Genomic DNA, 14,665 nt, shown 5'->3' on the forward strand with positions numbered 1-14,665 from the left:
AAATACTTTTCCTAAAACAAAGTGTATAAATATCACAACCATTTGACATAATATGGTTTTGATGTAAAGGTTCCTTCAACTTCAGCAAATATGTATCTATTTTTTAAAAACTTTATGCATATTTAGGGGTGGACCGGTAAATTGCCCGGATGCAAAAGGCCATGTGCATTGTTGCCTGTCTCTGAAGCGCTGTTGCACAACCGCTGTACCATTCTTTTCCACATTATACCATCCTGTCTCCTTCAGACGAGCAAATCGTGTCATCATTAAACAACAAGTAAGTACTATTATGTCTTCGTAACATTTTATAGAGCTTGATCCGCATCAATCTAAACAACATATTGTCTGAAACGTCATGCTTTTGCTAGTATCGTTAGCAGAACATATTTTCAAGCCTGTCATGCCTCCAACAACGACATTCAAATAAGTAGCTATCTGTGCTAACGTTAGCTAGTTAGCCCAAGTAGGATTAGGAATGTAACTTGCATCCACGTTGCCATAATTACAAGACACTGGTAATTATGGCAACTTAACTTGGCTGTCTTTCTCCAATACTTTCCCAATAGTCTTGGTAGTTACGTTTTAATTGGTATTTCGAAGGTAGTTAGTCGCGTAATTGTTTTCATGTTGATTGTCATGTCCTCTGATCTTGATTAAATAATGACAGAGCCCAATTGGTCACATTTACTCATGTCATGACATGCTGTACCTACAAGAGATTTGATCGCCGTCACAATTAATCCCGAAAGATTGAGTGAAAAAAATCTAGATAAATTTAACAATCTGCATTTCTCAGATATTGAATTCTGTAAACCCGAAGTTAGAGGCGTGAGCAATCAACCCAGTCCGGTGTTGTCCAAGCTCGAGTTGGGGTAGTGTCTACTCGGGCTGCTATAGGCTGCATATAAATCTTTGTATTTTCAGTTCACAAATAATGCTTTCCTTTGTCTTTGGCCATCTTTACTACATTTTCAATTCATTCAGTAGCTAGTTCATTAATTTGTGGAAGGCATTAAACATTACTGTGCAATTTGACCTTACGCAACATGACCTGAACACACGTGTTGAGAATCAGAAATGTCTCGAACCGCTCTTTTCCTGTCACAATTTAGCAAATCTCAACAAACTCCCCATCAGATACAACATTAATTTGTAATCAGAGATTAACAACCAAGTGCAATAGCCCTCATATGCCTTACATGGAATTAGGCTGCTACTTTATTATTATGCAGAATTCTAACGACATAGAGATCCTATTAAATTAGCTAAATTAATTATAATTCCTAATTCTATGGCTATCTTGTCCTCTGCCCTTGGTTTGGGTTCTGTGGAATAGGAAATTCTGCCAAATCATTCACATGTTAGCCTACTGTGACAGTTTATTAAGATTCCCTCCTTTTGAGATCATGGCCTGCTTAATAAGTTTGGCATTTGTGTTTGGCATTTGTGTCTTGGTCTTTCTGCAAGACATCAAACACACATTTGCATGTGTTTACTCTGTGTTATGGAAATGGATGTCCTTTTTGTCCTTGAGATTTTCGGGGTATTGCATCATCTGTATCACTTCATTCATTGATTCTTGTCTTACAACTCTTTCTGTACCAGGAGCGGTCACTAGGGTGCACTGTATAGCTTGCCATTGTCACCTCCAGACATTGTCCATATGTGACATCTGGACTGGGGGAGAAGGTGTCTTGGGAATGATCTGGAAGCTTCATGTGTTACAGGCCAAACAAGTAGTTTGCTACTTTTAGCTATTACAAACACATTTAAGTGTATATTAAAATGAAGAAGGTCCTGATAGCCAACAGCTGTTGACACAACGCATGCTTTTTGAGTACACTATGACAGAGTAAATACAGTTCCCTTTCCCCCCTTCAGAGATGTTGCGTCTACCCACAGTGATGAGACAGATGAGGCCAGTCAGCAGGGCCCTGGCCCCCCACCTCACCCGGGCTTACGCCAAGGACGTCAAGTTTGGAGCCGATGCTCGGGCCATGATGCTGAAGGGAGTGGATCTGCTGGCTGATGCTGTCGCTGTCACCATGGGACCCAAGGTAGGAGAGGAGGGACTTGCTATGACCATGGGTTCCAGTATTGTGGTGCCAAATGAAATATAAAAATCTGTACGATTTTACATTTCGCTCCGATTTCGTGGAATGTACGAAACTGCTATGTAAAACCAATCCATTAGTGTTCCACTTTTCATTTGACTCTCATTTCCACCCAAAGAACCCTGTGCACCAAAGTGTTTTGTTCCAGGTGCCGTTTCTGGCAGGAACAACTGAACACAAGTGTTTTGAGCTATATCCTTTCCCCCTCCCTTCCTCCAGGGTCGCACAGTCATTATCGAGCAGAGCTGGGGCAGCCCCAAGGTGACCAAGGATGGCGTCACTGTAGCCAAGGCCATCGACCTGAAGTGCAAGTACCAGAACATTGGTGCCAAGCTTGTCCAGGACGTGGCCAACAACACGAACGAGGAAGCGGGAGATGGCACCACCACTGCCACCGTGCTGGCCAGAGCCATCGCCAAGGAGGGCTTTGACAGCATCAGTAAAGGAGCTAACCCTGTGGAGATCCGGCGTGGCGTCATGCTGGCTGTGGAGACCGTCATCAATGAGCTGAAGAGGATGTCCAAGCCAGTCACCACCCCTGAGGAGATTGCCCAGGTAACCAATTGTGTTAAGAATATTGATAACTCAAATAAGTCAATATTCTTATCATTTCATATCTATTCAATTGATGCAAATTATTGATTTGCGACAGATGCAATATCTATATTCTAATTTATATATTAAGATAACCTTTTGATGGTGACTAACGTTTTCAATGCTTTCTGTTCTGTCTGCTAGGTGGCCACCATCTCTGCTAATGGAGACGTAGAGATCGGCACCATCATCTCCAACGCCATGAAGAAAGTGGGCCGCAAGGGAGTCATCACTGTCAAGGATGGCAAAACCCTTTATGATGAGCTTGAGATCATTGAGGGGCTGAAGTTCGACCGCGGATACATCTCCCCTTACTTCATCAACACAGCCAAAGGTAAGGTCCCCTGTCTGCCATGACCCCACCACCAAGCCCATCTTCTGCTATTTTGGGGCTTTACAATTAAGAGAAACTCCAGCACACTGGTGATCTTGATGCTCTACAGATTTAATTGATTCTTATGATCTTCATGCTCCACATTTGGCCATTTTTTTGTTGTTGAGCTTTTACATCAACCCTCATCTCTGCCCCTCAGGCCAGAAGTGTGAGTTCCAGGATGCCTATGTGTTGCTGAGTGAGAAGAAAATCTCTTCTGTCCAGAGCATCGTCCCTGCCCTGGAATTGGCCAACCAGCACCGCAAACCTCTGGTCATAGTGGCCGAGGATGTGGACGGAGAGGCCCTCAGCACCCTGGTCCTCAACAGGTCAGTTCCCTGTCCATTTAGCACCCTGTGTCTCAGAGAAGCAGTTCTGATCTGGGATCAGTTTTTGCTTTTAGATCATAATTATAAGCACGGGGGACCTGATCCTAGGTAAAGAGTCCAAATGAGATGCTTTGTGAATACAGGCCCTTGTACTCAGTCGGTGTCCTTTATTTAACCAGTAAACACCCTTAAGGACCTGTTTTTGCTTTCGCCTTCACATTAACACTGACTGACTGCTTGGGCCAAAGGGACACAACCAGCTCACAGACAATAATATAAAGGTCTTATCTATATCACCAACATCATTCCGCTCTAGGTATTCATTTATGACTGAAGAGTCAACTTCAATTAAGCTGTCGACCCTTTCACAATTCCTGCCCTCTCTTTATGGGTAGAGGAATGTGTGTAGATGTAGGTGGTCAGTCAGTTTGGGGGTGTGTTATATTAACCTCTATAATGGCTGCATTTACACAGGCAGCTCATTTCTGATCTTTGGCCAATAATTGTTTTATTGACCAATCAGCTCTTTGGCCAATAATTGGGAAAAATATCAGTGTTGGACTGTCTGTGTAGACTTAGATGCTGGAGGGTGTTGGGTGTGTTATCAGGGGTTCTCAAACTTTTGGGGGTCAGGGATCCCTTTTGTGATAGCATTCATTGCAGGTTAGTTTTTTGTAATTCATCTTGTTCTGGAGGGAACTCTGCAGAGAGGTCACTAGCTGGCACACCCAGAGTCATAAAATATGATTTTAAACCTAACCTTATCCACACTGCTAACCCTAATGCCTGACCTTAAATTTTGTTTATATGATTTTTTACAATATAGTAAATTTTCACTTTGCAGCTGGCTTAAGGGGAACTCGCTCAGTTCTGTCTCCAGGACAAAACGTCTTATTAATCCAAACACAACTTGAGTGAGATAAAAATATGATACAAGGAGTTTTACTATGACTTCAGCAGTGCATGGCCAAACAAACCAAATCTCGGGCACTGGGAAGGAACATTTTTAAAGGCCCACCTCTTGGCATTGGATACATTTTTGCAGTTTAAACTAATTTTCTGCAATACTACACATTTTGCCATGAGGCAGAGAACTTTGCAGTTTTAAAGTTTAAATTACAGTGCATTTATGTATACACATTTTGGGGGAATACAAGAAGTATTGAAACATATATAATTGGTGGAGTATTCTGGATACCAATATCCCTGTAAGGCTCCCAGTCCCATGTTGCACAGGGTTAAGAAATGGTATAGATTCACAATATTTTATTACACACTCTAAACTGATCCCACTTTGAGAGCCTGTATTATATTAACCTCTACTCTTTCTTTCTTTAGGCTGAAGGTGGGACTGCAAGTGGTGGCAGTCAAGGCCCCAGGCTTTGGAGACAACAGGAAGGCCCAGCTGCATGACATGGCCGTTGCCACCGGGGGCACTGTAAGATCACTTTTACAATACAACCACCCCATGGTCACATTGATCTATAATTACTGTAAGAACACTTTGACACCAACCACCACATACTTGCATCAGTCCATTTTGATTTGAGAAATCAAATTGTAAAGCAAGATAAGTTAGTGCGGCTTGTGCAGTGCTGTTCTGTCGTTTCACACAGAAACATGTCTCCTACTATCCTTGTCTGACTACATCCCATGCCAGGCAGGGACACTTGGTCTGACACTTCTGCACTGGTATGATTTGCCAATCAATGTATAGAGTTTGCGTAGTCATGCTTATCCCATGGCTGAGGCTTTAACTTGGACCTGTTCTAATAATGGAAAGTGCACCCTCCATGCCTCTCTGAGAATGATGTTCAATTAGGGCCAATGTATACCTGTTCAAATCCTGTCCTTTACTGACATCCATCCCTTTCCCTCTTCCTTCTCTTTAGGTGTTTGGTGATGAGGCGGTGGGCATTGCTCTGGAGGACATCCAGGCCCATGACTTTGGTAAGGTTGGCGAGGTGTCTGTCACCAAGGACGACACCATGCTGCTGAAGGGGAAGGGAGACACTGCGGCCATCGAGAAGCGCCAGGCAGAAATCGTTGAGCAGCTGGAGAACACCACTAGCGACTATGAGAAGGAGAAGCTCAACGAGAGGCTGGCCAAGCTGTCTGACGGAGTGGCTGTGCTCAAGGTCAGTCACAGGGCAGGGGTTAAGGGGGAGTGGGTCAGAGGGGAAGGGGTCAGCTGGGCTCCTGAATGGCGCAGTGGTCTAAGGCACTGCATCTCAGTGCTAGAGGCATCACTACAAACACCCTAGTTTGAATCCAGGCTGTATCACAACCAGCCGTGTTGGGGAGTCCCATAGGATGGCGCACAATTGGCCCAGCGCTGTCCGGGTTTGGCCGGTGTATGCCATCATTGTAAATAAGAATGTGTTCTTAACTGACTTGCCTAGTTAAATAAAACTTGGAGGGGGACATACGATCGCAGAGTGAAAGTCTTAAGAGTGTAGAGAGATGGGTAGCAGTAGGATTTGATTACTTTTTGTCCTTTTAATGTCCCTGAATATTGTCATATTATTAGGTAGGATGTTAAAATTAGGAGATTCCTGCTCTGACACAAGATTTACAATTGTTAATGAGTTGCTTCTGTATCTGCCTTGCATGGCAGAGAAAGCAAAAGTGTCGCTGACTGTTCTGTTCCAGGTAGGAGGAACGAGTGATGTGGAGGTGAACGAGAAGAAGGACCGTGTGACCGACGCCCTGAATGCCACCAGGGCCGCTGTGGAGGAGGGCATTGTGCCCGGAGGTGGCTGTGCCCTGCTGCGCTCCATCCCTGCCCTTGATGCCCTCGTGCCCATTAACACTGACCAGAAGATTGGTAAGTAGAGTTCCTGCTCTGGATCTTAACCTAACATGCCAATAGGTTTTTAATTTTGGCTGTAAAGTTGATTTTTCTTTCCAACTTCTGGACAGATAAGTATTGTAGCTTAACTTGGTGTATCACTTCCTGTCTCCATAGGAATTGACATCATCAGACGAGCCCTGCGTGTGCCAGCCATGACCATTGCGAAGAACGCTGGTGTGGAGGGCTCTCTAGTGGTGGAGAAGATCCTTCAGGCCGCGGGGGAGATAGGATACGATGCCATGGAGGGAGAGTACGTCAACATGGTAGAGAAGGGCATCATCGACCCAACCAAGGTATGGATGCTTCAGCTTGGCACTACACTGTCGTTCACCCAGCGTATAAAAAATATAAAGACAGGTTAATTTTTCTAGTGATTTTAATTCAAGTGCTCATTGTGCAAATGTATGTGTTTTGAATAAACAGTTGGAGACTAAATATATAGTTTACATGTTGTCAAATCTAAGCCAACCCTTTCTGTTTTGCCCCATAGTTGCTAAATAATAAAATGTATTTATAAAGCCCTTACATCAGCTGATATCTCAAAGTGCTGTATAGAAACCCAGCCTAAAACCCCAAACAGCAAGAAATGTAGGTGTAGAAGCACATAGACAAACCCATCAACTTAGTTTTTTTTCTACTCCCGTTATGATGTAATCTTTGGTTAGACTGACATAGCACAGACAAAAGTTGACTGATGGTGGTATCACAGGTTGTCTTGACGATTTTGCTCCCTTTGCCGGTGTCTCTATTACAGCAATGACTTGAGTGTCTCCCCCTACAGGTGGTAAGAACGGCACTGATGGACGCTGCAGGTGTTGCTTCTCTGCTCTCCACCGCCGAGTGTGTGGTCACAGAACTGCCCAAGGATGAAAAGGAGGCTGGCATGCCAGGGGGCATGGGTGGTATGGGAGGTATGGGGGGCATGGGAGGTGGCATGTTCTAAGGCTCACCTCAAAGTGCTGTTTAGACTTAATGGCAGAATGAGGCTAGGGGGCAAATTATCCCTCCAACCCCAGACAGACTGGCCATAAGTTTATTGGTGCTGCAAATGGATGAACCCAACTACTTCTGCTGATTGTCTCCCCTCCACCATCCGGTAAGAACGGACCAGCCTCCCCAGCCTTACTCCGTCCCTCTACCCACACCTGACTGAGGCTCTGACCGACTCCAGTCTGCACCGATGATCCCCCCCCCCCCCGCCCACACAGTTTACCTCATAAACATGGCAGTCTCATCATCCATCCTCAACATGCAGAATAGTCTTGAATATCGTGCAGAATATTCCCTGTCAATTATGAAAGATACTCACCAGTGAGAATAATCCAATGCTGTTCTTGATAAATTGTCATTTAATATCAAATGGAAGTAATGAAGCCTGTTTGTGTGCACTACAGAAGTTCAAACGAGAAGGCTGACATAAAATGGTCAAACACAGTATAGATGTAACTCAATATTGATTTACAGAGTTTTTTTTGTTTTTTTTGTAACTTTGTGGGTGAACCAGGAAAACTGAAATGAACAATGTTGGAAGGAACCATAACTGAAAGGGTTAAGTTAATTAAACAATTATTGCTGAGCATGAGTTTTTTTTCTTCATCTCTGACCTGATTTAATACTAAAATATTCTGTAACTTTAGAACTGAAAGAATAATTCGATACATTTTACTAAGAAACATGACCTTATGATTGGTTAAGAGTGCCTCGTTTACTAGTAATTTAGCGGAGGGGAAGGCTAAATAGGCATTTAGCTGATTTTAATGGACATCTGGCAAAGGGAGGGCGCAGTTTGCAGAGGTTGATTGGGTAGGTAGGTGTAGCAGTTTGGGCCAGTGACGGTCTAAGCCACAAGTTTTAATGTTAAACCCATTTGGTGTCCTCATGACCTGATTTGTACTTACTGCTCATGACATTTAGCCTACATTTTATTTGATGTGTGTTCAATAGGAGCCACAAACTACCATGCGCGCGTGTAAGCATGTGTTAAACTGCTACTCTACTATCCCCCCCCCTCCCCGTACGTTATTTCTTTGCAAACAACTGATCATTCAACGTGTTTTGTACAATGTAGACATTTTGTGATTTTTTTTTTTTTTATGTATTTAATAAAATCAAATGTTCTGAAGGAACAAGTGCATTGTGATTTTTTTTTTTTTTTATGTTATTTTATGACCAAACATACCACTTCAGAATATCTGCTGCTTTCAAAGTATGATACACTGAACTAGAATTCTAACAAAAAATACAAGATATTAAAAAAAAATATTAAGTCTACCTTAAATTAAACCGCGTAGTGAGTACATTCCCGCAACCACTAAGAGCATTGAAGTCCAAGGCGCAACTTCTCCGCTGTTTTAGTATTGTGGCTACCACGCTGTAACCGCGTGAAGCGAACTCGTGCATATACTGTGACTGAGCGAAGTCTTGCATCGCGGTCATCTCAATTTCTGCGTTGCTGCTCGTGGCAGTGTCATTTCGCTGAATCTACACTACATTGACAAAATTATGCTATTTCAGCCACACCTATTGCTGACAGGTGTATAAAATTGGGTACACAACCATGCAAACACCGGCAGTAGAATGGCCCATACTGAAGAGCTCAGTGACATGACACCATCATAGGATGTCACCCAGTTTGTCAAAGCCCTGCCTGCTAGCGTGTCCTGGTCAACTGCAAGTGATTTTGTAACGTGGAAACGTCTAGGAGCATCAATGGCTGAGCCACAAAGTGGTAGGCCACACAAGCTCACAGAACGGAACCGCTGAGTGCTGCAGCATATAGCAAGTAAAAATAGTCTTCTCTGTTGCAACAATCACTCAGGTCCAAGCTGCCTCTGGAAGCAACACCAGCACAATAACTGTTCGGCTGGAGCTTCTTAATGAGTTTCCATGGCAGAACGCTACCTGCCCAAATGCATAGTGCCAACAAGTTTGGTGGAGGAATAATTGTCATGGAAGGCCCCTTCATTCCAGTGAAGGGAAATCTTAACACTACAGCATACATTCTAGATGATTCTGTGCTTCCAACTTTGAGGCAACAGTTTGGGGAAGCCCCTTTCCTGTTTCAGCGTGACAATCCCCCGTACAGAAATGGTTTGTTGAGATCAGTGTGGAAGAACTTGACTGACCTGCACAGAGCCCTGAGAACCTTATCTAACACTTTTGGGATGAATTGGAATGCCAACTACAAGCCAGGCCTAATCGCTCAACCTCACTAATGCTCGTGGCTGAATGGAAGCCCACACAGCAATTTTCTAACATTCCCAGAAGAGTGGAGGCTGTTATAGCCGCAAAGGGGGGACCTTTTTTTTACTAGTCCAACGCTCTAACCACTAGGCTATGTAGTGTATGTAGCAAAGATTTTTACAAGTAACCCAATGTATACCACAGCCTATTGTTTCCAATGGGAGCAAACAAATCCTAGTGAGCAGGACAAGAAAGGTAGGCAGAGCTAAGCATGAGCTAGCGATAAGCCTATTGGTGCGTTCAAGCATGTATTTGCATATTTCCGTTAGGGAACGCCTACTCTGAAGTGCACGTGTGCAATAACTCCAAACACATTTTTTTTTTTTTAAATAACGTTGTTAAATGGTAAAGTAGACAAAACACAGTCCACCCTGTTCGTAACAGATTGTAGTTTTGGAAAAAGAAAACTGTACCGAGATGTTTCATCCATGAGAAAATTAGAACGTCATCCAAAATCTATACATCTGGTTAAATATCTGTCTCCTTGTTGGTATAATTAATTGTTCTGTGTATATAAACTGCTCAAAAAAATAAAGGGAACACTAAAATAACACATCCTAGATCTGAATGAATGAAATATTCTTATTAAATACTTTTTTCTTTACATAGTTGAATGTGCTCACAACAAAATCACACAAAAATGATCAATGGAAATCAAATTTATCAACCCATGGAGGTCTGGATTTGGAGTCACACTCAAAATTAAAGTGGAAAACCACACTACAGGCTGATCCAACTTTGATGTAATGTCCTTAAAACAAGTCAAAATCAAATCAAATCAAATTCATTTATATAGCCCTTCGTACATCAGCTGATATCTCAACGTGCTGTACAGAAACCCAGCCTAAAACCCCAAACAGCAAGCAATGCAGGTGTAGAAGCACGGTGGCTAGGAAAAACTCCCTAGAAAGGCCAAAACCTAGGAAGAAACCTAGAGAGGAACCAGGCTATGTGGGGTGGCCAGTCCTCTTCTGGCTGTGCCAGGTGGAGATTATAACAGAACATGGCCAAGATGTTCAAATGTTCATAAATGACCAGCATGGTCGAATAATAATAAGGCAGAACAGTTGAAACTGGAGCAGCAGCACAGTCAAGTGGACTGGGGACAGCAAGGAGTCATCATGTCAGGTATTCCTGGGGCATGGTCCTAGGGCTCAGGTCCTCCGAGAGAGAGAAAGAGAGAAGGAGAGAATTAGAGAACGCACACTTAGATTCACACAGGACACCGAATAGGACAGGAGAAGTACTCCAGATATAACAAACTGACCCTAGCCCCCCGACACATAAACTACTGCAGCATAAATACTGGAGGCTGAGACAGGATGGGTCAGGAGACACTGTGGCCCCATCCGAGGACACCCCCGGACAGGGCCAAACAGGAAGGATATAACCCCACCCACTTTGCCAAAGCACAGCCCCCACACCACTAGAGGGATATCTTCAACCACCAACTTACCATCCTGAGACAAGGCTGAGTATAGCCCACAAAGACCTCAGCCACGGCACAACCCAAGGGGGGGGGGGCAACCCAGACAGGATGACCACATCAGTGAATCAACCCACTCAGGTGACGCACCCCCTCCAGGGACGGCATGAGAGAGCCCCAGTAAGCCAGTGACTCAGCCCCTGTAATAGGGTTAGAGGCAGAGAATCCCAGTGGAAAGAGGGGAACCGGCCAGGCAGAGACAGCAAGGGTGGTTCGTTGCTCCAGAGCCTTTCCGTTCACCCTCCCACTCCTGGGCCAGACTACACTCAATCATATGACCCACTGAAGAGATGAGTCTTCAGTAGAGACTTGAAGGTTGAGACCGAGTTTGCGTCTCTGACATGGGTAGGCAGACCGTTCCATAAAAATGGAGCTCTATAGGAGAAAGCCCTGCCTCCAGCTGTTTGCTTAGAAATTCTAGGGACAATTAGGAGGCCTGCGTCTTGTGACCGTAGCGTACGTATAGGTATGTACGGCAGGACCAAATCAGAGAGATAGGTAGGAGCAAGCCCATGTAATGCTTTGTAGGTTAGCAGTAAAACCTTGAAATCAGCCCTTGCTTTGACAGGAAGCCAGTGTAGAGAGGCTAGCACTGGAGTAATATGATCAAATTTTTTGGTTCTAGTCAGGATTCTAGCAGCCGTATTTAGCACTAACTGAAGTTTATTTAGTGCTTTATCCGGGTAGCTGGAAAGTAGAGCATTGCAGTAGTCTAACCTAGAAGTGACAAAAGCATGGATTAATTTTTCTGCATCATTTTTGGATAGAAAGTTTCTGATTTTTGCAATGTTACGTAGATGGAAAAAAGCTGTCCTTGAAATGGTCTTGATATGTTCTTCAAAAGAGAGATCAGGGTCCAGAGTAACGCCGAGGTCCTTCACAGTTTTATTTGAGACGACTGTACAACCATTAAGATTAATTGTCAGATTCAACAGAAGATCTCTTTGTTTCTTGGGACCTAGAACAAGCATCTCTGTTTTTGTCTGAGTTTAAAAGTAGAAAGTTTGCAGCCATCCACTTCCTTATGTCTGAAACACATGCTTCTAGCAAGGGCAATTTTGGGGCTTCACCATGTTTCATTGAAATGTACAGCTGTGTGTCATCCGCATAGCAGTGAAAGTTAACATTATGTTTTCGAATAACATCCCCAAGAGGTAAAATATATAGTGAAAACAATAGTGGTCCCAAAACGGAACCTTGAGGAACACCGAAATTTACAGTTGATTTGTCAGAGGACAAACCATTCACAGAGACAAACTGATATCTTTCCGACAGATAAGATCTAAACCAGGCCAGAACTTGTCCATGTAGACCAATTTGGGTTTCCAATCTCTCCAAAAGAATGTGGTGATCGATGGTATCAAAGGCAGCACTAAGGTTTAGGAGCACGAGGACAGATGCAGAGCCTCGGTCCGATGCCATTAAAATGTAATTTACCACCTTCACAAGTGCCGTCTCAGTGCTATGATGGGGTCTAAAACCAGACTGAAGCATTTCGTATACATTGTTTGTCTTCAGGAAGGCAGTGAGTTGTTGCGCAACAGCCTTTTCTAACATTTTTGAGAGGAATGGAAGATTCGATATAGGCCGATAGTTTTTTATATTTTCTGGGTCAAGGTTTGGCTTTTTCAAGAGAGGCTTTATTACTGCCACTTTTAGTGAGTTTGGTACACATCCGGTGGATAGAGAGCCGTTTATTATGTTCAACATAGGAGGGCCAAGCACAGGAAGCAGCTCTTTCAGTAGTTTAGTTGGAATAGGGTCCAGTATGCAGCTCGAAGGTTTAGAAGCCATGATTATTTTCATCATTGTGTCAAGAGATATAGTACTAAAACACTTGAGCGTCTCTCTTGATCCTAGGTCCTGGCAGAGTTGTGCAGACTCAGGACAACTGAGCTTTGAAGGAATACGCAGATTTAAGGAGGAGTCCATAATTTGCTTGCTAATAATCATAATCTTTTCCTCAAAGAAGTTCATGAATTTATCACTGCTATAGTGAAAGTCATCCTCTCTTGGGGAATGCTGCTTTTTAGTTAGCTTTGCGACAGTATCAAAAAGGAATTTCTGATTGTTCTTATTTTCCTCAATTAAGTTAGAAAAATAGGATGATCGAGCAGCAGTAAGGGCTCTTCGGTACTGCACAGTACTGTCTTTCCAAGCTAGTCGGAAGACTTCCAGTTTGGTGTGGCGCCATTTCCGTTCCAATTTCCTGGAAGCTTGCTTCAGAGCTCGGATATTTTCTGTGTACCAGTGAGCTAGTTTCTTATGAGAAATGTTTTTAGTTTTTAGGGGTGCAACTGCATCTAGGGTATTGCGCAAGGTTAAATTGAGTTCCTCAGTTAGGTGGTTAACTGATTTTTGTCCTCTGGCGTCCTTGGGTAGACAGGGGGAATCTGGAAGGACATCAAGGAATCTTTGTGTTAGTCTGTGAATTTATAGCACGACTTTTGATGATCCTTGGTTGGGGTCTGAGCAGATTATTTGTTGCAATTGCAAACGTAATAAAATGGTGGTCCGATAGTCCAGGATTATGAGGAAAAACATTAAGATCCACAACATTTATTCCATGGTACAAAACTAGGTCCAGCGTATGACTGTGACAGTGAGTGGGTCCAGAGACATGTTGGACAAAACCCACTGAGTCGATGATGGCTCCGAAAGCCTTTTGGAGTGGGTCTGTGGACTTTTCCATGTGAATATTAAAGTCACCAAAGATTAGAATATTATCTGCTATGACTACAAGGTCCGATAGGAATTCAGGGAACTCAGTGAGGAACGCTGTATATGGCCCAGGAGGCCTGTAAACAGTAGCTATAAAAAGTGACTGAGTAGGCTGCATAGATTTCATGACTAGAAGCTCAAAAGACGAAAACGTCATCATTTTTTTTTTTGTAAATTGAAATTTGCTATCGTAAATGTTAGCAACACCTCCGCCTTTGCGGGATGCACGGGGGATATGGTCACTAGTGTAGCCAGGAGGTGAGGCCTCATTTAACACAGTAAATTCATCAGGCTTAAGCCATGTTTCAGTCAGGCCAATCACATCAAGATTATGATCAGTGATTAATTCATTGACTATAATTGCCTTTGAAGTAAGGGATCTAACATTAAGTAGCCCTATTTTGAGATGTGAGGTATCATGATCTCTTTCAATAATGACAGGAATGGAGGTGGTCTTTATCCTAGTGAGATTGCTAAGGCGAATACCGCCATGTTTAGTTTTGCCCAACCTAGGTCGAGGCACAGACACGGTCTCAATGGTGATAGCTGAGCTGACTACACTGACTGTGCTAGTGGCAGACTCCACTATGCTGGCAGGCTGGCTAACAGCCTGCTGCCTGGCCTGCACCCTATTTGGCCTGCACCTAAATGAGGCTCAGTAGTGTGTGTGGCCTCCACGTGCCTGTATGACCTCCCTACAACGCCTGGGCATGCTCCTGAGGAGGTGGTGGGTGGTCTCCTGAGGGATCTCCTCCCAGACCTGGACTAAAGCATCCGCCAACTCCTGGACAGTCTGTGGTGCAACGTGGCGTTGGTGGATGGAGCGAGACATGGTGTCCCAGATGTGCTCAATTGGATTCAGGTCTGGGGACCGGGCGGGCCAGTCCATAGCATCAATGCCTTCCTCTTGCAGGAACTGCTGACACACTCCAGCCATATGAGGTCTAGCAT

The 14,665-nt window shown here is 43.8% G+C and overlaps 1 protein-coding gene across 1 annotated transcript; it reads left to right on the plus strand.

Annotated features, from left to right (window-relative positions):
- The first annotated feature begins 125 nt into the window (after nucleotides 1-125).
- LOC110520236 (60 kDa heat shock protein, mitochondrial) lies at nucleotides 126-8,390 on the plus strand. The gene is made up of 10 exons (XM_021597402.3): nucleotides 126-277; nucleotides 1,882-2,057; nucleotides 2,334-2,669; nucleotides 2,853-3,042; nucleotides 3,242-3,410; nucleotides 4,749-4,848; nucleotides 5,303-5,548; nucleotides 6,063-6,237; nucleotides 6,379-6,557; nucleotides 7,046-8,390. Exons 2-10 carry the CDS (start codon nucleotides 1,884-1,886, stop codon nucleotides 7,205-7,207), a joined length of 1,731 nt encoding a protein of 576 aa, XP_021453077.3. The 5' UTR covers nucleotides 126-277; nucleotides 1,882-1,883; the 3' UTR covers nucleotides 7,208-8,390.
- The last annotated feature ends 6,275 nt before the right edge of the window (nucleotides 8,391-14,665 follow it).

The sequence above is a fragment of the Oncorhynchus mykiss genome, chromosome 3 (assembly GCF_057628025.1).
Source record: "Oncorhynchus mykiss isolate SJ-2025 chromosome 3, ASM5762802v1, whole genome shotgun sequence".
In the NCBI taxonomy this organism is placed as follows: domain Eukaryota; kingdom Metazoa; phylum Chordata; class Actinopteri; order Salmoniformes; family Salmonidae; genus Oncorhynchus; species Oncorhynchus mykiss.